At 45.6% G+C, this 23842-nt stretch overlaps 3 protein-coding genes across 4 annotated transcripts in view; 1 reads left to right on the plus strand and 2 right to left on the minus strand.

Moving 5' to 3' along the window:
* Positions 1-5390, minus strand: part of LOC124524943 (retinitis pigmentosa 9 protein-like) — a 33421-nt gene extending 28031 nt beyond the window's left edge. The window contains exons 1-2 of the mRNA XM_047097395.1: positions 5239-5390; positions 972-1002 (exon numbers count right to left, since the gene is read on the minus strand). Of these exons, the coding sequence (XP_046953351.1) occupies positions 972-1002; positions 5239-5390 (183 nt within the window). The remainder of the gene's footprint in view (positions 1-971; positions 1003-5238) is intronic.
* Positions 1-23842, minus strand: part of LOC124524942 (retinitis pigmentosa 9 protein) — a 192175-nt gene that overhangs the window by 13011 nt on the left and 155322 nt on the right. The window contains exon 7 of one of the 2 annotated variants that reach the window (XM_047097392.1): positions 972-1002. The exons of the other annotated variant lie outside the window; for it this stretch is intronic. The gene's annotated coding sequence lies outside the window, so the exon portion shown is untranslated. The remainder of the gene's footprint in view (positions 1-971; positions 1003-23842) is intronic. 2 annotated transcript variants of the gene reach the window in all.
* Positions 15075-23842, plus strand: part of FKBP9 (FKBP prolyl isomerase 9) — a 42148-nt gene continuing 33380 nt past the window's right edge. The window contains exon 1 of the mRNA XM_047097386.1: positions 15075-15301. Within this exon, the coding sequence (XP_046953342.1) occupies positions 15075-15301 (227 nt within the window). The remainder of the gene's footprint in view (positions 15302-23842) is intronic.

Here is a 23842-nt window from a genome sequence, read left to right on the forward strand (position 1 = left end):
AGCGTGGAGCCTGCTTCGGATCCTCCCTCTCCTTGTCCCTCCCCTGTTCTTGTGTGCATGCTCTCTCTCGCTCTCTCTGAAAATAAATAAACTTAACATATGTTTCAAGAATTAAAACAGGATTATCTAGAAAAAAAATGTTATGTTAAAATAGCTTATTATAACTTGAAGACCATTGTCATGTTTTCTAGTCACACACATGCTATCTATATCTGTGAGTTGCATATTCACCACTGAATATATGCATTTACAATTAAATAGGGTTTTTTTTCAGTTTCCATGAATATTTAATCTATAACAGAAGAACATTTTCTAAAACTCTTTTAATTTAAAATTTTTTAATATACATTTTTTATTTTAGGTAGGCCCCACCCCTAACGTGGGGCTTCAACTCATGACCCTGAGATCAAGAGTCTCATGCTCTACTGACTGAGCCAGCCAGGTGCCCCTAAAAATCTTTTCTTTTATTTGAAAGTGAGCATGCATAAGGTTGCTCTGGCCTCTAAAGAGCCCTGTAAGTCTCACTCTCACAGACACTGGACAACATGGCCAGGTTGGCAGGAGTGGTAGGGGGTGTCCTGCACCAGGGGCTGGACTAGAGGAGTTTCCAGTCTCCACACAGACTATTGTTCTCTGAGCTGACACTCAGGAAACCAGCAGTGAGTGAGTCACAGATGGAGCAGAGCGGTGAGAAGATGCAGCCACAGCAGGAGACAGAGAAGGGGACCGATCGCTGAGGAACACGTGGGCCTGCCACCGTTTCTTAGGGAACAGTCACACGGTTGATCACATTTCTACAAAGACACAGGCTGGAGACACAAAGTGTATGGACTGACTGGCAGGGAGAAGCAGGGTTATGAAAAAAGATGTTCCAAACCTTATATAACAGTTTTTCATAACAAGTTACTGAGTCTGAGCACTGAGTCAAATATGTCTGAGAGAATAACCAAAGGTACAAACTTCACACTGACCTTGATAAGCCCCGGAGGAGGTTTTTCATAACTAGAAAGGAAAAGAAAAACTGCCGTCAATCATGTTAACAGGAACACAATACGTTTTAATGAGCAAAAAGCAACTAGAGGTCAAAATGAAAAGAGTATCTTTAGTAAAACCTTAAAACTGCATTAGATCTAAAGCAGTTAGTAAAATATGCCCAGCAGTCAGAGATCTTATAAGTAAACTGATGCTACACCACATCCTGCAGAGATCTAGAACTAAAATTCACTGAAATGATAACTTGGTGTTTGAGCACAATGAATTTATCTTCGAAGAAGAGAGCAAGAGATTGCAGGTGAAATGTCTGGGAAGACCCATGAGCTAATCATGCTTCCAGACTGTCACGGTTGTCAGGTTATTTACCTACCATAACTTCCACTTACTCAGCATGGAGGTTCATGTGGGGAAGGCTGAGGAATCTGTTCTAACCTGAATGGAGGCAGCGCAGGGGGGCAGGAACAAAACAGGAGGGAAGGGCCTGTTGCAGGGGATGGAGGCGATGGTGATCTGTCCTAGAGGCTTCCTTTCCCATATCCCTGCAGCTCTCAGTTCAAATCCTGCCCACTCACCCTGCCCGCAGAGTGAGCCATCCATTCCTCAGTTCTGACAGCCCGCTGTGCCCGTACTGACCTCACTGGACTCGGGGTGTAGGACCCCTGCATGGTGCCTGGACGACATTCTTTACTGAATGCTGCTAGAGCAAGCAGATGTATGATGTGTGGGAATGTACGTTCCCTTGGAGCTCACAGACTCCCAAGGGTCCTAAGGGTACATACGCATCATGTCTATGCTCCCAATTCATTTTCACTTCCTATCACTCTGCCGAAGTGCCCCAGAAGGGTTCTGGATTCCAAATCTGGAAAATCAACACCAAATGCTCATGTTCATTTTTAAGTACTGACACACTACTAGCTATAACACACACTGCGTGGGTATTTATTTGGCTTTTAACTGTGAATGTTGATAGGACCAAAAGCAAAAATAAGAATGAAAAAAAGAAACATTATAACCAAATATCCTGGGCCTATTCAACGCCTGCAAAGCACATTTTACTGAAGATATCTGGCCATAGCAGCTAGCTAGTTTAAAACTGTGAAGACTCCAAAAGTTGTAAATGTGAATGCTTTAACATTGCTGCACCCAAATGGTGAAGCAAGGGTGACTAATTAAATTTTCTATAATGAATATATATTACTTTTATCAACCGATAAACACTGATAAATCTTAGAAGAGTGAATTAGATACTGATATGGAACAATTTCCATTATAGTTTTAAGTAAAAAAAAAAAAAAAAGGTAGGGGGAGGGCAGAGGGAACAAAACAGTGTATTTGGTAAGCTTCTATTTGTGTGTATGGGAAAAAGGAGACTATATGTGGCCACGTGCATGCGATGTGCCTGCGCACACACGCACACACACCAAGTTACCTCTACAAGGATATCTAAGAAATTGGTTACATGCCTGCCTGTAACCAGGGAAAGGAACTAAGGTTCATTAATGGCAGAGACCTGTGTTTCACTGTATTCACACCTACATGTACCAACCTACAAAATGCTTTTTAACTGCAAAAGAAAAGTGGTATCAGTGGTATCTACAGCAATGTTGGTATTAGCCCAGGTTAACGTATCTCTGAGAGAAAAACCAAAGAGAAGTTGGGACTAAGAAAGAAAAATGGCGCCAAAAATATGCTATTAGGAGTTCATATCAGCTATAGAGTTATATAGGCTGCATTTCTCTTTTAACAATGCTGTTTCTGTAATTGTTTCAGGAACATAATCCCCACCCCAGCCCTAACCAACTTGATAGTTTCCTCCCACAAAAAGGGAGCAGGTACAATAGGCAAAACTAAATTTGATATTCAGGTAATATTAAGTGTTCAACATAAAAACTTGCTCCCTGTCGAAGTAACCAATCAATTATTGTCCCAGGCATGTTGCTAGGTACTAGAAGGGAGAACTAAGAGCATAACGATATAACTAGTTACATCCAAAAAAACACATAAAATGAAAAGTACTCTCATAAGTATCAATAGCTCTTTATAACTGCCCTGATAAAAGGAGATGGTCTATCTTTTTGGAGTATAAGACCCCAAATTCTAGTAGGAGTATTTTTCAGTTCCAAATCAGTTGAATGAGAATCCTGTAGAAGTGAAGCAAGGCAGAGCAGAAACTTCACGGGCTTTGGAAGTAAAAACCTTTGAATTATGATTCATTCTCACTGTGTACTTGGGGCATGTTACTTAACCCCCAGGGCCTCAACTTCCACATGGGTGAACATATCACACCATACACTTCACAATGCTGGCTTTTGTCCCTTCTGTTGAAGACAAGTCCATGCTCTCAAGAGCTTCATGAAGCACCTCAAGACTGGAGGGAGCATTAACATCACAGAGGCCGAGATCTGGACCAGCAGAGGTAGAAGAAAACAACGTGCCAGGTGGTAAATGACAAATGCCAGAAGACTATTCTAGAGCTTTTCTGAGCAGAGGAGGATCTGCCCCATGAAGATTACATAGTAAACAACTAGGCATGAATAGACTTAGCTTTTTAGGTGTGCTACAGTTATTTTCCAAAGCAAATGCTTAAAATATTTTCAAACACAAAGTGGTGGCATAACCTAGCAAGAACAATGTAAATCTGCACAAACTGGGGAAATGATACAGTTCATCTGCAGTCATTCATTAGAAATATTGATGCAAAGAGACCAGGGGCGCCTGGGTGGCTCAGTGGTTGAGTGTCCGACTTTGGCTCAGGTCGTGATCTCCCAGTCCCTGAGTTCGAGCCCCGCGTCTGGCTCTGTGCTGGCAGCTCAGAGCCTGGAGCCTGTTTCAGATTCTGTGTCTCCCTCTCTCTCTGACCCTTCCCCATTCATGCTCTGTCTCTCTCTGCCTCAAAAATAAATAAACGTTAAAAAAAAAATTAAAAAAAAAGAGACCAAAGGGAGTTTGGTGGTACAGTCTATGAACCCAATAATCCAGTAACACCTCCTTTGAGCCACAAGAATTGTACAAAAACAACAGATGGCCAAACGCAAATCCAAATTCCTGAAAAATATGTAATTGTTATTGCCAAGATGAAAAGGAGTGTGATGGAACTACACATTGTGAAATCTATTATTAGCAATGACATTCCCTAAAAAAAGTCAATTTACAACTGTTTTCACAAATTTAAAGGAAGGTAGTTGATGGCTGAAGGGTCCCATTGAAAAGAGCAGGCCAGCCTCCAACAACGCAATGCATTTTGCGTCAAAGGATTAATTACAAAGGATTTGACTCCTTTGAAGACTTTTCTTTACATGATCATCTTAGTACAGGTAACAGAAGTGCCTGAAAGAAAAACGTGTCATTTATTGAATAACTCAGGGAACAGCAAACTTATGTTTGCCTTCTGGAGCTCATTACAGAGTGACAATCACAGAAAAGCACCGAAAGGCCATAAATGCACCTCCCGCCTGATGTTTCCATCTCCTCTACAACCTGCCCTTCTCCCACAGCCATGGGCACTCTCCTCCAACCCGCTGGAGCTGGCCTTGCACGGGGCCTCTTGAAGTCAGGCCACGCTGACCAGCAGGAACGGGAGACCCCGGTCCTCATTCTTTCTGCTCAGCTGGAACCGGCCTCTTCGTAGCCCCCACCCTTCATGCTGCTCAAAATCCTCAGGACTAAAGAGAACAAGTCTCCACGCTCTTCCACCTGACAGCCACCTTCGGAATCTTCAGGGACAGTCCGTCACCCCATTCTCCGGCCCTCCCCTCCGGGCCGCACGAACGGTACAGGACGGCTAGTTCTCGTCCCTCCTTTCGCAGCAGATGAAGAGAATGCGGATTTGACCCGGTCCACCGGGGGCCCTCTGAACCGACACCGTGAAAGGGCACGACCGTAGCGCTCACTACACTTGGCCGCGCGTTCAGTCCCCAAATCGCGCCCCAGCGCTTATTAAGTGCCGCCGGATCCTTCGCACCCGCCCCGCAGAGCCCCGGCCGCACGCCGACCTCGCGCGGGGGACTAGAGCCCGCGCTTCCCCTGCCGGCCCCGGCCGCTCGGCGCGCGGGGGGAACGGCCCTTCCCTCCCCGCGGAGGCGCCACTGGAAGTCGGGTGGCCGCGCCGCGCGGGGCCGGAACTGGCGGTCGGCTTGGCCGGGGTCCCGCTGCCCGCGCCCGGGTCCCCCGGGGACCCAGCCTCACGCGCCCCCGCGCCACCCCGACCGCACGCCTCGCGGAGGAGCGCGGGCGGCGCGGACTCACAAGGACTCCAGGTGCTTGAGCTGCTGCAGCTGCTGCGCGTCGTGCCGCCGCCGCTTCTGCTCTCGGCGCCGCTGCAGCTCCTGCTCGGCCGACTCCCGCGGCCGCCGCGCGCCGCCGGCTCGCGCGTCGTCACGCCCGGGCCGGGAAGACATCGCGGCCCGCGCGGCTGAGGCGACCCGCGGCGCGCCTGAGGCGCCTGAGGCGGCCGAGGCAGCGAAGACGGCACTTCCTCCGCGCCGCGCCCGGGCCGGCCCCGCAGCGCCCCCTCCCGCCGTCCGCCCGGGCAGCGCCCTCCGTCTCCGCCGAGGCCTCCCGGTCCCCGTCTCCCGCCAGGCCCTCCGGCCACCTCCCCGGGCCGCGGCCCCAAGTCGGCGCTCGGAGCTCTGTGAGCCCGCCACCTGGCCGGCCGGTGCCGGAGTTCGGCGCGCGACCCCTGGCGGTGGCGGCCAGGCGGGCGGAGGAGGCCTGCGGGGCAGCCGGCAAGCCCCGCCCCCGGGACCCTGGGAGCGGGTGCGAAGTGACTTTGTAGTCCCGGGTGGGATTAGACTATGAGCGCTGCTGCTACGTGGTGCTGGGATTCAAACAGCTTTGAAGAAAGCAAGACTCTCCATAGAAATTCTCTAATTTTCCGGAGCATGGTTAAAACATAGCGTACAGTGTATTTAGACGTTTGGGTGCTGGACGAAAAGCTGTATATACTGAGCGCTTTTTATGTGTTGGTCATTGAGCTAAGCCCTTAAAAACGGGTGATTTAATCTTTAAAAAGCAATTGCTGTTATTATCCTTGTAGATAGGAAGGAGCCCAGGGAGTTAAATAACATGCACAGGCAATAAGTCGTGGAGCCAGGATGCAAAGTGTTAAGTGCTTAACTAGGTTACATTTTGAAAATGTGTCTGATATGTGAAGTTATGATAATTGTTTTAGCTTTAACATAATGGAAGAAACCACAACGGAAGTAAAAGTAACAGCATAGGGGATATATCCCTCAAATGTGGTGTTCAATATAGTTAATACTGAAAATATATGAAGAGTGCCTTCATATTTATTAGAGAAAATCCAAATAAACAAAGGCTATGAACACAAACATATGTTACACTGATTTGTCCATTTGTCCCATAACTTGGAAATCAAGTTTCCCTTAAGAGGGAAAAACTGGTACATATACCAGTCCAGCTGTTGATGTAAGCTACCTGGCCCAATAAGTACCCTGTAAATACCTTGCAAGACATCTTCATCTAGTCAAGAATATTGTCTAAGGAAGAGATGTGACTGAGAAACAAAGAAAGTGTAACTTAATCGTGTTACAGAAGGAAGATGGTCTCTAGAACCTAGAAAAAGAGAACCAAGGTAAAATAATCAGGTAGTGTTTATCCAGTATTGTCCACTAAAGACACAAATTATATAAACACACATGAATGTTCTGATCGCTGGAGAAATACCCACCATGTGGAATAAGGCATGAAATTGACCAAACGTGGCCTCATCTCTTTTTTTAGTTGAAGTGTAGTCGACATACAATATTATATTAGTTTCAGGAGTACAACATATTGACTCAACATTTATGTACATTAAGAAATGTTTAGGGGCACCTGGGTGGCTCAGTCGGTTGGGCGTCCGACTTCACCTCAGGTCATGATTTTGCAGTTGGGAGTTCGAGCCCCGCGTCAGGCTCTGTGCTGACACAGCCTGGAGCCTGCTTTGGATTCTGTGCCTCCTTCTCACTCTGCCCCTCCCCGACTTGTGCTCTGTCTCTGTCAAAAATAAATAAATGTAGAAAAAAAAAAAGAAAGAAATGTTTAGGGGCACCTGGGTGGCTCAGTTGGTTGAGCGTCTGACCTTGGCTCAGGTCATGATCTCACAGTCGGTGAGTTCAAGCCCCTTGTTGGGCTCTGGGCTGACAGCTGGGAGCCTGGAGCCTGCTTCAGATTCTGTGTGTGTCTCTCTCTCCCTCCCCCGCTCATGCTCTGTCTCTCTCTCTCTCTGTCAAAAATAAACACTAAAAAATTTTTTAAAAATGTGTATCTTGATACTTGTTGTTACCATCTGTCACCATGCAAAGTTATGGCAATATTATTGACAATATTCCGTGTGCTGCACTTTTCATCCCTGTGACTTATAGCTGGAAGTTTGTGCCTTTTAATCCCCTTCACCTATCTCACCCATCCCCCCATCACTCCCCTCGAGCAACCGCCAATCTGTTCCCCATTACACTGTTTCTGTTTGTTAGGTTTTTGTGTTCTAGATTCCACATGTTCGAGAAATCATGGTATTGTCTTTTTCTCTCTCACTTATTTCACTTAGCATAATACCTCTAAGTCCATCCATGTTGTCGAAAATGGCAAGATTTCATTCCTTTTTATGGCTGAGTGATTTCACTGTATGTATGTGACACATCTTCTTTATCCATTCATCTATGGATAGAGACAGGTTGTTTCCATATCTTGGTTGTCGTAAATAATGCTGCAAAAGTTGGCCCTATCTTAGGGAAATACCTTTCAAGACTAGCTAAGCTCCTCTGCTCTGATTCCATTCCCACCCAACAACATCCTGACAGTGTATTATACCAGATCCTAATATGAGGAGAAAGGTGTTTTTGTCAGATTTGAGTACTGGGGTGAGTAGAAAGGTAGTTCTCCTACTGTAGATCAATAACTTGACATTGCAATTTGTAATTTAATATCTTATGACATGACTATAGTTATTGTGGCAAATGGTATTATTCAAGTCACCTACAATAATCTCTCCCATGTCACTTGTTTTCTACAAATGACCTTGATACTCTTCCCATGGAGAGGTGGGGTCTATGCCCCTTCCCTTGAATCTAGACCAACCTTAGTGATTTGATTGTAACCAGTAGAAAGTAGTGGAAGTGATGCCTCATCATTGTAAAGATTAGGTCAGAAAAGATCCGATTGTTTCCACTTGGTTCTCGTTGAATATGTGCTCCTAAAGCCTTAAGAAATGTAAGCTGTTCAACTGCCCTGAAGCCACCATACTGTGCTGAAGCCCAAGTTAACTCAAGAGGAGAGATCACATGAAGTGATCTTGAGACTCAATAAACAGAGGAATGCTAGGCCACACCCCAGTGGCCTAACCACCCCGAAACCCTAGTCAGATGAGTCCATGGTACATAGCAGAGTAAATCCAAGTGTCTCACACCAACAAAGCTGGAGCAGAATTGTTCCTCCCCTCCTCAAGAAGCCTTGTTGATGGCCAAGCTATGCTCCTAAATTAAAAAAAAAAAAAAAAAAAAAAAAAAGGAAGAAGAAGGAAGAAGGAAAAGATAAAAATAAAAGACATCAAATGTTCTCCAACCATAACCGGTGATCTTATAGCAATCCAGCAAATAATCTGAATACCTTGGGATATACTTCTAGGCAGAAACCAATTGGGTTGGGTTTCTGTCACTTGCAATCGAAGGAATCACGACCGATTCAAATATTTGCTTAACACAATGATTTGATCTCTCCCTGTAGGGTGGTACTAGGGGAGATGGATACAGGAAGATCCAGGGATTGATAGTGCCACTTTAGCAAGTATCAATCAAGACTCTTTGGAAAATACCAACAGATCAAAATCCAAATCAAACTGTTTTAGGGGGAAAAAAATGAAGGAATTTATTGAGTCATATATGTCAAATGTCATGGGGTTGAACTTCAGGAATGGGTGCATGTAAGGGCTGAAATATTATCATTACAGCTTCTCTCTCTTCACTTTTCTTTTGTATTGCTTCAATTTCATGTTGTTTCTCTCACTGTGGGGGCAAAGATGGCCACTAACTTAGCAGCCCCAGATGAAAGAAACTTTCTCAGTTCCAATAAGACGTCCGTGTATTATACTCATTGGCTTGGTAAGGATTATGTAGCTGTTATGGAAACGGTCACTGTGATCAAGGAGATGTAGTACTCTGGCCAAACCAGTATCATACACCCTCCTTAATTCACAGGGGCAGGATTAACAGACTGGGAAGGAGAGTTCCTCAAAGTGAAATCAAGGTTCTGTTAACAAGGGAGAGAGAGACAGAGAGAGAGAGAGACGGAGTGGAAAGGGATTCTGGACAGGGAAAAATAGCAGATGTACAGTTCGGTAATCTGACAGCCTCTCCCAATACCACCTCCTAGTCTGCATTCTAGGCATCTCTGTTTGATGATTAACATGTTAGAACTTATAAAGCAGTGAAAATCTTTTGATCCTTCCCTCTATGCGAGTCTGGGTTCTTTGTGTATTTTGACACCAAACAGAATTTTCCTGGTCATTAACCCAGTGTGATATGCAGGGTGTTGCAGTCACTTCACAAAGGCCTGATGGACCCCCATCCACCCAAAACTGGTTCACTGTCAAGACTGATGATGCCACAAATGCATCAAGAAAGTAGGAAGAAATTTATTATTCACATATTGATACTTTCTGGAAGAGCAGTTCAGACACCTAAGCTAGTCCAAAAATGACTTCAGCAAAAGTAAGGTGACTGGCCCTGGGTTTTATTGTGTTTAGGGGGTGAAACTGGGTGAGTGTTCAACCCCACACACAGCCCAAGACTTTGTGTAATTTGAACTCCCCACCCCCACCCCGGTGCCACTTGGACTTTCCTATCAGCTCACCCACATGTGGGCCAGAAGCAGAAAGTGGAGATGAGGCTTGAAAATTGCCAGTGGTCAGCATCAAAACTGGAGTCAGATGCTTTATTACACAGCACCACCTCTCAGACTCAGTCCTGTTTCCTCGTTGTGATGATAGACTCAACGTAGTAGCATCTCATTCATTAACCAGGGAAACAAACAGGAATTCTTTCCCTATTGCTTATAATTCTAAAACATTATTCTTACCTTTCCCCCATTATTTGCGCCTGTAGAATCTGGAGGGGTGTGCAGGTACAGTTTCTTTCCAGAAAGAGAGTAAAGTGATTATTACCCAACCATGAATATGTAGGGAGTCAGCCTTCACTTTGTACCAAAGCACTTAACCCAGGTGAGAGATGCTTTATTTGTATTCCCTCCCTGCTGTACCCTCTGCCTCAGTTTTTTGTAACCACTACTCCATCCTAAGATACCATATTCATTCTCAAGGCCATCCAAAGGGCCTCAGTGTGGGCCCAGTTGTGGAGGGGTGGCTGCTGACTCTGTTTTACTGGTTATGTGTTAAGCCTTCCAGACTAGAACGATGTTAAAAAGACTGGACTTTCTCCTACTTATATCGATCACCTTTCGCAGCATAGCTTTGATGCCATTATTTTGCTCACAAGGTGTATTATTTTACCTACCTATTTTTTGCCAGAAGAATCTAGATGAGTGTATTGTCATTCAAATAATTCATAGAAAAAGGAATGTAGCGATAGGTTCAGGGTAGTATGAAAAGAACCTGCAGGTTTGGAGATGTTGCTCTATTTACATCAGAGAGGAGGGTCTCCCTGACATTAGGCACAGCTGCTGCCTTGTCGGATGCCCCTTTGCAGATGCAGCCCTGGGCACACTTGGCACAGCCCGTGGAGCAGCGGGAGCAGGAGCTCTTCCTACAGGATGTGCATTTGCAGGAGCTGGTGCAGGTGTGTGAGCCCCCGGTGGGGCAGGAGGAGTTTGGGTCTATTATGGGGTCCAATGCAAAGTGGTGAAGGGAGGCACTTGGGCTGGCTGGAGGTGTGGTGGTCCACAAGGTGTATTTGTCTAGTTTTTATCTTACTAGTGACCTTTCTCCACTGGGAAGATGGAGGAAGGTAAAAGGTGAGTAAAAGAGAAAGACCACATTCTGTTATATATTAAAGAAACACTGCTAGCTTAGAGGGTAGGATGCAAATCCGTCTTTTTAAAAATTAAAAACACCAGATTTCAAAGAATTCTCTTGGTGAAGTAGGCAGTAAGCTCCCAGGAATACATGTTCACCATTCTCTGCAGCACAGTGGAAACATGTGAGAGACCCTGCATTATTTCTAATAATTTTAACTGGTATTCCAGTAACAGTTTAGTAACTAGTCGGATTGCAGGAAGAATGTCAGACAATATGCTTTATTTGAGGCTTGCAAGTAGAGAAGACTGTGGGAAGAAGGGGAGACACCAAATGTAATTGCTAATCTGTGCCAAACCTTGTTCGTTGCCAACCCAGTTGTCATTTCCCCTTTTCTTCCTTGCTGGAAGCACTCTGATTTTGTTCAGGAGTCTAAGGTAGCTGTCTACTTCAGGGGAGGCTGGTTAGAGAGTAGAGACCCCTTCCATCCTTTTTGGAGGTGAATCTTGATTAGTCTTAAAGCAAACGTAGTAACCCTGTTCCTCTTCCATTGATTGGTTTAGCAATGGACACAAGATTCAATTTTAGCCAATGAGACGTGAGGGGCGGTCTTGTCCGAGGAAAGCTTTATAGAAAGTTCCTTGATCTTAATAAATGATACTTGGAATGATACTAAATGATCCTTCCTCCCTCAGGATGGTTCTCCCTGCATGTGGTGGCTGGATCTGGGGCAGCCATGAGGGCGCAGCAGTGAAACCCCAGGCTGCCTGAGGAGAGGAGACCATTCAGCTCTTGAGGATGTTTTAGAGACATTTGATTAACCAGTCCTGGAGCTGCTTTCCTATTCTGAGAGACAGTATACTTCTTTTTGGGTTAAGTGATTTTGTGTTGGGTCTTCTACTACTCATAGATAAATATGATTCCTCACATTTACATCGTATTTTGCAGACTTCTGCCCCTCATATACTGCTTCAGTTGATCTTTACAGAAACTCTGTGGAAGTAGGCAAGACATTTTACAGATAAGAAAATTGATTGCTCAGAGAGTAGGGGAATGGGTGGCCCTACAACCAAGGGCATCTGATTTCTAGTCTAGGGCTTTTCATCAGAGCATATGGTAATTCCAGGAGTGTTGTCATTACAGCGGGTGGGATAATTTGCTGTAAGCTCTTGGGGAGGGAAGAGAGAGGGCGCTGCTGCAAGCGAGTTTCTCCTGCTTCACATTTGCCTCAGGCCAGCTCAGATGGACTTTCCAGTGATGTTTTTCTTAATGCTGGCCTTTTCTTTATCCCTGCTTAGTGTGTGCCAAGCTAAAGTTAACAGCTTACTTAGCTTAGTCTCCAGGGTTTACTACTCTTGGAAGATCTGATTCATGAGACTTCTTTATTTCAGGCTCAATGAAAAGTGGAATTCTCTCTTTATTGCCTAGCTTGATTTTCCCGATCAACTTCCTGTATAGAGGAGATAGAACAGAACCTAGTTTTCTGACTTTCATCCAGACCAACCCTTTGCCAGATGTCCCTTTTCTTCCTTCTCTTTGCTGTTCCACGCCTCCATTGACCTCAGACCTTTTGGATGTTTCTATTATTTTGTCCTTTTCTTTATTTAAATATTTATTTACTTTTTTATTTACTTATTTATTTATTTATTTAGAGAGCAGGGGAGGGACAGAGAGAGAAGGAGAGAGAGAATTCCAAATAGGCTCCACACTGTCAGCACGGAACCCAGAACAGGGCTCGAACCCACCCACCGTGAGACCATGACCTGAGCTGAAACCAAGAGCCCGATGCTTAACTAAGCCACAACAGGCACCCCATTGTTGACTCTTCTTGAGTATATATTCAGTTTTGAGACATGGGAAGTCCTCACAAAGTCACCCTCAGAAACTCAATGGAAATATATATTTTTTAAGTTTCAGCTTGGGGGCACCTGGCTGGCTCAGTCAGGTAAGCATGCAACTCTTGATCTTGGGGTTGTGATTTCAAGCCCCAAGTTGGTGGTAGAGATTACTTAAATAAACAGTTTAAAACAAAGTTTCGGCTTGATTTTAATTAGGTCTTAGGATAATGCTATCACTAAAGCCAAGAGGTAAATTTTCTCTTTGGTAGATTGCTATAGAAATCCAATGCAAAGAATATGTTGGGATTTAGCAATGTTAAAAAGCGCACATGCTGTTTGATTAGATAATTAACTTTTTATAGTTTTTTTCTTAAATTTTATTTATTTTGAGAGAGTCAGAGACAGCATGAGCAAGTAAGGGACAGAGAGGAGAGACAGAGAATCCCAAGCAGGCCTGGCACTGTTAGTGCAGACAGAACCCGATGTGAGGCTCAAACTCACTACTGGTGAGATCACGACCTGAGCCGAAACCGAGAGTTAGAAGCTCAACCAACTAAGCCATCCAGGCACCCCTAGATAATTAACAATTTTAAAGGAATGACAAGAAATCAAACCGCCAGGAAGCCCTAAAAGGCATAATGGAAGGGGCAGTCACCACTTAGCCTACCTCTTCCTACATCTGTCTTCTATTCTGTCCTGAGTGTTTGCTCTCTCACACTATCGTAGGATTTTAGAATTGGTGGAAGTCTTAGAAATCAACCACTTCATTTTACATAAGAAGAAACTGAGGCCCAGACAGGTGACATGTGTCACCCACAGTCACAGGAAGGGGGTGGAAGATTCCTGTTTGTTTCTGTGTAAACTGGGTTATTTTGATAAACGTGTAATGCAGTCATTAAAAACCAACAAGGAACACTGAAAAGTACAAAGAAGAAAGCAAATCATCACCCCAAATACAACCACTTACAGATAACCAGTGTTAATAGGATGAATTATATTCATAGGTTTTCTATTTCCATAGCGTTAGCTCTGTTGGGAACAATGAACATTTCCTCAGCGCTACATGTAGTTTCTCATTAGATTCTGGGATCTAATGAAATCCATAATTATCTTCTAATTACCATGTTTTATCTTCATCTTACAGAGCACACAGAGACCGTTTATTAATTTGCAGAAGGTCACCTAGGTAGTGCATATAACGGTGTATTATTCCCTTAATAAACTGATGAATTCAATTTGCTCACATTTTATTATTTTGTACTTGTATTTATAAATTAGATTGGTGCCCAGTTTCTCTCTCTGTCTCCCCCTGTGTTGGCCAGATCTTGGTATCAAGATTGTTTACTTCCAGAAGAAGCTGAGAACCCCTTGGTGATTTGCTCTCATTAGTCCAAAATTTTAATAAATAAGAACAACCGATCCTAAGAATTCATTTAAGTACTCTAATGAATTTCTTGGGGCTTCTCGGTCTCTATTGTGAAGGCCAATCTAACTTAGTCACGTGTGGGGGGCCACGTGAGATGTTTGCTACTGAGTACCAGCTCACAGTGCATTCACTAATGGCTTGCGGGAACACTCACAGTAACTTGAAACTTTCTCGTGACAACTGTCAGGGGAGTATCACAATACATGCCTCTCCCTTTCTCTTTAAGTATAAAAGACAATCCTGAAAAAAAATCCTGAAGAATGGTTTCAGTCTTTTTCATGTAGAATACTAAGTAAAAAACAAAACATAATCATCTAAGATTCCCTCCCTTCTCAAAGCAGCCAGAAGTAATTGGATCCGCGGCCACGTAGGAGCCTCTGGTGGCGCTAAATCTGGGGAGTCTCCAGGGACAGGCGGAGACGGGCCAGTCTGCCGGGGCAGTAAACGCTTTTCTCTTCCAACTTTGGGCCAGAGCCCCGTCCCGAGAAGTTCACGGTTTCTCCCCCGGGGACAGGTTCCCTCTGAAGTTGCCAGGCTCTTCCCAGGGCGGGCCAGTTCGCAGGGCAGGGCAAGGTGGGGCGGGGCAGGGCAGGGCAGGGCCAGACCAGACCCGGGCAGCGCGGGGCGCAGCACACCAGCTAAGGCGCGCGGCTGCGGCTCCTCCCCTCGCTCGGATGTGGCCGGGGGGCGGGGGGTGGGAGAGGGGGGTGGCGGCTGCCGCCCGGGGAGGGCCGGGAGTCTTTTCCACGTTTGCAAACGCCGCGGCGCGCCCAGCCCGGACCCGCGCTGCCGGAGCTCCGCACTCCCTCGCCGGCTCCACGCTGCGCCCCGCGCCCGCCCCTCGCCACCCCTGATGGCATTCAGAGCCCGGGGCTGGAGGCCTCCGCCGCCGCCGCTCCTGCTGCTCCTGCTCTGGGTGACCGGGCAGGCGGCGCCCGTGGCGGGCCTGGGCCTCGACACGGAGCTGCAGATCGAGCGGCGCTTCGTGCCGGACGAGTGCCCGCGCACCGTGCGCAGTGGCGACTTCGTGCGCTACCACTACGTGGGGACATTCCCCGACGGCCAGAAGTTCGACTCCAGGTACCGCGCCCTGGACGCCCGGCCGGGCCTCCGAGGCTGCAGCGCCCACTCTCCCGTTTCCTTCTCTCCGGACAGGCCTTTCCCTCCCGACGGACCTCCCCCAGCTCCTCCCAGCGAGCCCCGCGCTCCTCCCTCTCCCTCCTCCTACCCAAATGCTCCGCGACCCTAAATCTGTCCTCCGCGGGGTAAGTGTACCCGCCTTAAAGCTCGCCTTGCCCGCCCGGCCGCCCGGCCGGGACCGGAGCCTTGGATAGGTCCTGGCACAGAGGGGTTGGAACAGTTCCCGTCCTCCCAGCGCATTCACACAACGCGAAATCTATGTAAAATGGCAACCCTGCAAGTAGACCCCCCTCCCTCCAGGAGTAAATGTTGATGTCTGCTTGTCCCTTGAGTCAGACGACGTCTCTCGCAGTTGATGATGATGATGATGATGAGCTGACGATAGCAGTCGTTACATATATGGAGCTATTACACTGTGTGCCAGGGTAGTTCTAAGTGCTTTGCGTATCATGAACCCATTTAATTCTTAACAACAGTTCTCTTAGGTAGCTACCACTATTTTGCCAGTGAGGTTACTTGAGGCCACTGAGGCTAAGAAACTTAAGTGGAGTCCAACTGAAAACCAAGTGACAGTCCAAGGCCAGGGTCTGTGCATAAAGCTACCAATGTCCTTCCTTCTCCGCCACTGGGCGTAGGGTAGTCCAGAGCAGGTCCCTCAGCTTTGCGCTGGGGCCCTGGGCCATGCCCAGGATTCCTTCCCTCAAACTCTGCCCCGGGATCACAATACCTGCCCCCCAGCTTCTCTCCAGTTGAGCTTTAGGGTTAAGAGGTCTCTTCCTCCAGCTACAGTCAGCTCTCCTCCCCAAGACATTGTTCCAAACCCAGGTCTGTGCCTGCACTTCTCTCAGTGAATCACCGGACGAGACAAAGAGAACTGTTTGTTGAGTATTTGCTGTGTGCCCTTGGCTGTGCTAGGCTCATTCCAGAAGTTATCTTAAAAAAATACTCTTACCTTTCTTGACTTTGAGTCAAGACAATGAGTCCAGACAATGAGTGCATTTACAAAAGCTGTTTAGTATGCAAGTGGCACATAGCAAATGCTTAGAAATAGTCATGTTTACTATTGTTTCAGTTGCTTCTTTTTATTTTTAACAGCTTTACTGAGCTATAATTCACATACCATACAATCCACCCATTTAAAGCATACAATTTGGTGGTTTTTAGTGTATTCACAGGGTAGTGCAACCATCACAGCTATCATTAGATAGCTAGAACGTTTTCATCACTCTAGAAAAGAAATACTGGACTCATTAGCAGTCACTCCCCTCCCCTCCAGCCCTAGGTAACCACTAATGTACTTTCTGTATCTACGTGGAATCATATAATTTGTGGTGATTTATATCTGGCTTTTTCACTTAGTGTAATATCTTCAGGGTTCATCCATGTTGTGGCATGTACCAGTACTCCATTTCTTTTTTATGGTTGTATAATATTCCACTCTATGGAGGTTCCACGTTTTGTTTATCCATCCATTAGGGTTTTTTTTTAAGTTTATTTATTTATTTCGAGAGAGAGTGGGAGAGGTAGAATTAGCAGGGGAAGTGTAGAGACAGAGGGAGACAGAGGATCCAAAGCAGGCTCTGTGCTGATAGCAGACAGCCCGATGCGGGGCTCAAACTCACCAACCACGAGATCATGACCTGAGCTGAAGTCGGACAGTTAACGGACTGAGCCATCTAGGCACCCCTATCCATTCATTAGTTAAGGGTCATTTGTATTGCTTACACTTTTTGGCTAATGAACATTTGTGAACAGGGTTTGGTGTGCCTATATGGTTTTCTTGCTTTTGGATATATACCTAGGAGTGGAATTGCTGGGTACTGTAGTAACTGTGTTTAACTTTTTGATGAACTGCCATACTGTTTTCCAATGTGGTTTCACTATTTTACACTCCTGGCAATGGATGAGTGGTCCTAGTTGTCCACATTCTCCTCAACAACTGTAATTGTCTATCTTTTTTATTCTAGCTCTCCTAGGGGGTGTGAAGTGGTATCTCATCGTGGTTTTGCTTCACATTTCCCTAGTGGCTAATGATGCTGAGCATCTTTTCATGTGTTTATTGGTCATTTGTATGTCTTCTTTCATTTGCGTTTTTAGTTAGAAAATAAAGAAGGGGCGCCTGGGTGGCTTAGTCAGTTAAGCGTCCGACTCTTGATTTCAGCTCAGGTCATGAGCTCATGGTTCCTGAGATTGAGCCCTGCATTGGGCTCTGCGCTGACAGTGCAGAGCCTGCTTGGGATTCTCTCTCTCTCCTTCTCTCTGCTCCTCCTCTGCTCTCTCTCGCTCTCTCTCAAGATAAATAAATAAAACTTAAAAAAAGAAAAGAAGGAAGAATTTCCTCCTTGTGCTGATGATAATTAATAATTCCTACTAGAACAAGCTGATACTTTCTACCCTCTAGCTTGGCAGCCACTGTGAGGCAGTGTGGGACAATGGAAGACATTGGAAAGAGGCACTACCATCCCTTCAGCCAATATGCAGTGTCTGCCCCTGAAGGTGTCCTTCCCTGTCCCTACAGCTTATGGTCCAGGCCATTACACAGTGTGATATGTACAGAAGGGATAATAGCATACGCTTTTGTTTCTCGTGTAGAGTTCACACAGTTCTTACCACATACCTTTTGATATATGAATTCATTTAATGTCAAATGAATTCATTTAACCTCACAAACAGTGAAGTAGGTAACTCAACAACAAACGAAGAAACTGAGGCTCAGAAAGTTCAAGTAATTTGCTCAAGGGATCTGGCTAGTAAGTGGTAGAGTGAGGTTTTGAACCTAGGCAGTGTAATGTCTATGGCAGTATATATAGTCTATGGCCTGTAGTCTATGCATATATATAATGAAAAGAAGGCAAGGAGCTGTGGAAAACACACAGAAAGCTTAACTGTATGTTGTGTGGGGATGGAGAGAGAGAGAGTGGTTGGGATGGAGTTCCAGGATTGCAAAGATAAGACCTGAGGATGATTAAAATTGACCGGGGCTGAGCTGAGGGGTGAGGGCTGTGCAGAGAAGAGAGGGTGTGGCTGATGGAGGGAAGAGCCTATGCAGAGGTTTGGCGGTGGGAGTGTTGTGTAGGGGGACGTGAAAGCTGTTCACAGTGGCCTCAGCTTGGAGTGGCAGTGGGGGAATGACCGAGGGGGAAAAGAAAAGGCCAGAGGAGTCTGGGGAGGAAGGCTGGGCCCAGCTTTGAGAGATCTTTTTTGCTTGGCTATTGAATTTGGACTTTGTCTAGGACAATGGAAAGCCACTTAAGACTTTTAGTCATGGGGGTGAGGGGTCAGACTTTTCTGTGGCTGCTGTGTGGACAGTGGAGTGGAAAGGGCAGGATGCATAGTAGGTGTTTCATTAGTGTGAGTTTTTCTCCAGGGCGTCCATTCCTTTGGGAATTTATGAAGTATTAAGGCACAACTTTGCTATTCCTGCCCAACGAGCTTAGGGAAGGAGAAATCTAAGGTGTTTTGGGTTCTGGCTACTGATTTGGAGGTTTTGCTCAGAAGAAAATGGCTGTCACCCTGACCAGAGTCGTAAGTCACAAAGGGCCTCTGTTTCCACAGAGCTTTCTTCCTCTGGGCCACTGGCTCGGGCATGGTTTCATTTTATTTTGGAGCCTCCGTGGGCCTGTTAATATGTTCCTGTGGCTGCAGCTCCAGATCGAAGTCGACAGCGGCTTCCCAGCTACACTTTTTAGGGGGCTCCTACTCTCACTTTCCAGCTCTTGGGAGCTCCTTGTTAGCCACTCCTGATTCAGCATTTTTAGAAGTTCTATAGCATTCCTAGCAATAAAGGTGAGGGGGATGGTCTCTTTGCTCTGATTTCCTTCTGGAGACTGAAATTTACCATGTTGCTGTTACCGTTAGCAGGCAAAGCTAGCCTCTCGTCAGTTCATTCACAGCCTCCGGGCTTGTTTGCAGACACTCAAGGTCCCGATATTCAGTAAATACTATCGTGTGTCTACCACATGTCCTGTCGGGTGGGCTGTTTTAACGCAGTGGTGTTCAAACTGTACATGCATCGCAATCATCTGAAGAGATTATTGTACACAGTTCCTGAATCACTAGGTCTGGGTGGGGCCTGAGAATGTATTTGCCTTTCTAAGTGCACAGGTGATGCTTTTGCTGCTGGTCTGAGGACCACACTTTGAGAACTATTGCTCTAGGGGTGCCTGGGTGGCTGAGTTGGTTAAGCGCTGACTTCGGCTCAGGTCATGATCTCGCCGTTCGTGAGTTCAAGCCCCGCATTGGGCTCTGTGCTGACAGCTAGGAGCCTGGAGCCTGCTTCAGATTCTGTCTCTCTCTCTCTCTCTGCCCCTCCCCCACTCATGCTCTGTCTCTCAAAAATAAACATTAAAAAAAATAGAAGAGAACTATTGCTCTAAAAAAATCAAAGACTTATTAACAGACATCAGATTAATTTTATATATTCATTCATTCATTCATTCCATTCACTCAACAAATATTTATTGAGTACCTAATAGATCGAGTATCTATTGAGTACCCCAACAAATATTTATTGAGTATTGAATGAAGGGATGTTAAGGCTCACCTTCTCTGCAGGATTGGTTCTGAGAAGAGCCAGGGAGCTGGGCAGCATGCCAGATGGTGTCAAGGTGTACTGGAGGAGTTAAGTAGTGACAGGGAGACTAGTCAGGTCATGACAAGGCTCACTTAGGCAAGGAGCTTTTTATTTTCCCAGAGAGAGAGAGACAGAGAGAGAGAGAGGAACTGCGCTCTCATGCCTGAGTTGGGGAGAAGGGTAGAGGGAGGGGGGAGGGGAGAGAGAGAGAATCCCAAGCAGGCTCCACTCTCAGCATGGAACCCCATATGGGGCTGGATCCCATGACCCTGGGTGGTGATCTGAGCCAAAATCAAGAGTCGGTCGCTCAGGGGACCTAGGTGGCTCAGTCAGCTGAGCATCCAACTCTTGATTTAGGCTCAGGTTGTGATCCCAGGGTCGTGGGATCGAGCCCTACATCAGTCTCTGTACTGAGCGTGGATCCTGCTTGCAATTCTCTCTTTCCCTCTGCCCCTTGCCCCCACTCCACTCCGGGCACTTTCTCTCTCTCTAAAATAAATAAATAAACAAATTTTAAAAAAGAGCCATATGCTTAACTGACTGAGTCACCCAGGCGCCCCAAGCAGGGAAATTTTAAAAGTTTGAATTTAAAAAAAAAAAAAAAAAGTTTATTTATTTATTTTGAGAGAGAGAAGGAGAGAAAATCCTAAGAAGACTCCCTGCTGTCGGTGTGAGATCATGACCTGAGCCAGAACCAAGAGTGGGAAGCTTAACAGATAGAGCCATCCAGGTGCCCCTAAAGTGTGAATTTGTATGGCAGCTCTTCCTCTGGAAAAGCCATGTGATGAAAGGGAATCTGCTGCTGGAGTCTTAGCCCAGTGTGGCTCTCCTGACTTTAGGAAAAGAGCCTACCCTCCAGGCAATTCTTCTTAGGATCTCCTGAGGTCATTGGCGGGCTTACTTAGCTGCAAAGACTTGATACATTGCTTTTAACTTTCATTTGTGAGTCATTGTGAGCGACTGTGCATGCATATTGATCATTTAATTTGGCTATATTTTACTCACTAAGAACTTGTGTAGAAGAAGATTTATAGAGATCTAATATTTTAACTTCAGCAGTTGCTGAAAGACAAAACTCCGCAAGAGCAGTGCAATGATTTCACCTTGCAGAGGTTTTCTCAATCATATTTTAACGTGCCAAAAATCATCCAGGCCAACGGCTCACATTTCAGGGTCTGATCCTCTGTGAAGGTAAGAATGAATGTGTTCTTTCTCATTTCCCTCTTCTCCACTCTTACTCCTTCCTCTCTTGTCCCTCACCATCTCTCTCTTCCTCCATTGCAGTGTTCTTCATTTTTCCATCTGGTAGTGGAACTGGTTTGCCAGTTCATTAAGGGCTTGCCTTTTCCCACTGCCACGGCTCATTAGCAGCTGGTAGAGGTAGTTGTTTGGGGGAAATAATCTTGGACAAAGAGTCTGGGAAGCACATGGTGTGTGGAGAGAGACGGGAGACAGAAAAGTCAGACTTGGCTTCCCCCACTTTTTTTTTTTAATTTTTTTTTAATGTTTATTATTGAGATTCAGAGAGAGACAGAGCATGAGCATGGGAGGGACAGAGAGAGGGGGAGACACAGAATCGGAAGCAGGCTCTAGGCTCTGAGCTGTCAGCACCGAGCCCGATGTGGGGCTCAGACTCACAAACTGCAAGATCATGACCTGAGCTGAAGTCGAACGCTTAACCGACTGAGCCACCGAGGTGCCCCATGGCTTCCTGCATTTTCAAGTCTACACTGGGGCCCAGGCTCCTTGGTGGAACTCAGCCAGGGAAAGGTCTTACCTGGCTCATTCCAGAGCTAGGCTAACAGCTGGGAGGTGTCTGCTTTTGTGCATTTCATGCATTTTTCAATCCCATTCACATATGGCTCTGGCAGGACCACAGCCCTTCTTCAGGCAGGTCCCGTATGAGCCAGTCGTCTTGAGTTGGCCTGAGACTGGACCAACTTTGAGGCACCCAAAACATGGTTCCCATGCCCCATGGGCTGGCTCTTTATTATCTTGCTTCCCTCCAGTTACAAGTTCTTAAAATATGGTAGTGTCTTTAATGTTCAAAGAAATGAATTCAGTCTAATATATAGTATTGTGAATGTAGTTAAGAATAGTGTATTGTATGCTAAAATTTAAAAGTACACTTTATTTACACTTGAAATTTACCGACAGGGTAAACCTTAAGTGTTCTCACCACAAAAAAGAAAGAAAATGTTAACTGTGTGAGGTGATGGATATATCAATTAGCTTGATTGTGGCGATTATTTCACATTGTATACATACATCAAAACATCCGATCATACATTTTAAATGTATGCAATTTTTATTTGGCAGTTGTACATCAGTAAAGATGGGAGGGAAAGTAATGTATTCAGCTTTTATTTGTCTACGCTGAATCTAAAATTGGCATACAGAGCCAGCTGACTGGTCCTGTCATAGCTGATCAGGACCTCAGTTCTAACCTGAGGGCGGTTTTCTCTCCCTTTTGTAATGGCCATTTTTCCTTTTTTTCTGCATCTGAGATAAAAATAACCTCAGCAACAAGTAGTGTAAGTGTATATAAATTTTTGTCAATAGTTTTAAAATTAATTTGTATTTTTTTTTTAGTAAAAAAATTTTTTTATTGTTTATTTTTGAGAGAGAGAGACAGCGTGTAAGCAGGGGAGGGGCAGATAGAGAGGAAGACACAGAATCTGAAGCAGGCTCCAGGCCCCGAGCTGTCAACACAGAGCCTGATGTGGGGCTCGAACCCACAAACCATGAGATCATCACCTGAGCCGAAGTCAGACATTCAACCGACCGAGCCACCCAGGTGCCCCTAATTTGTATTTATTTATTTAAAAGTTTATTTATTTTGAAAGAGACAGCGTGCCAGCGGTGAGGGTGGGGTGGGGGGAGGGGCAGAGAGAGAGGGAGAGAATCCCAAGCAAGCTCAATACTGTCAGTGTAGAGCCCAATATGGGGCTCGAACCACGAACTGTGACATCATGAGCTGAGCCGAAGTGGATACTTAACCAACTGAGGCACCCAGACACCCCCAGGCTCCCCAAATTTTTAAAAGTAGTATCATATAGGGGCGCCTGGGTGGCTCAGTTGGTTAAGCATCTGACTCTTGGTTTCGGCTCAGGTCGTGATCTCATGGTTTCGTGAGTTTGAGCCCCACATCAGGCTCCAAGCTGACAGTGTAGAGCCTGCTTGGGATTCTCTGTCTCCCTGTCTCTCTGCCCCTCCCCAACTCGTGCTGTCTCTGTCTCTCTCAAAATAAATAATTAAACTTAAAAAAAAGTAGTATCATATATTATTTTTGCATATGCACAGAGTCTTTAATACCAGTTAAATAATTCCATAAAGCTTAAAATTGTAGTTGCAAAGCTGCTAGGAGTGGGGAAGGGGCTCAGGGTGGGGTGTAGCAGTTTTGGATGCAGACTTAGCTTTAGGCTTCCTTCTGCCCTGCCACCTGCCACTCTTCACCTCTACAGACTCTGGGATGCACAGGGCTTGGCCAGATCCCCCTTTGTTTCACCTAGACTCTGTTTCTTCCCTACTAGGTCAGATCCTACACCTGTTCCCTTTCTGTCTTCCAAAATTTTGTTGCCAGCTCTTGACAGCAATGGTCTCCTCTCCTTTTCCTAAGTTGTTTTTGTTTGTTTGTTTTTTCACAAAGAAGAATGTAGGAACTTTGGGAGGGAATGGGCTTTGGGGACTCTAGGGAGGGAGTGCATTCAGTTTGATATATGTTCTTTTATTTATTTATTTTTAATACTTATTTATTTAAAAAAAATATTTATTTAAGTAATTTCTACACCCAACATAGGGCTCAAACTCACAACCACAAGATCAAGAGTCAAACGCTCTTCTGACTGAACCAGTCAGGCATTCCATAACATATGTTCTTTTAACAGTTCATCCTCGGGGCGCATGGG

Source organism: Lynx rufus, unplaced genomic scaffold, assembly GCF_022079265.1.
Source record: "Lynx rufus isolate CCGP_SWC_20201006 ecotype Redwood Valley unplaced genomic scaffold, mLynRuf1.p SCAF_4, whole genome shotgun sequence".
In the NCBI taxonomy this organism is placed as follows: Eukaryota; Metazoa; Chordata; class Mammalia; order Carnivora; family Felidae; genus Lynx; species Lynx rufus.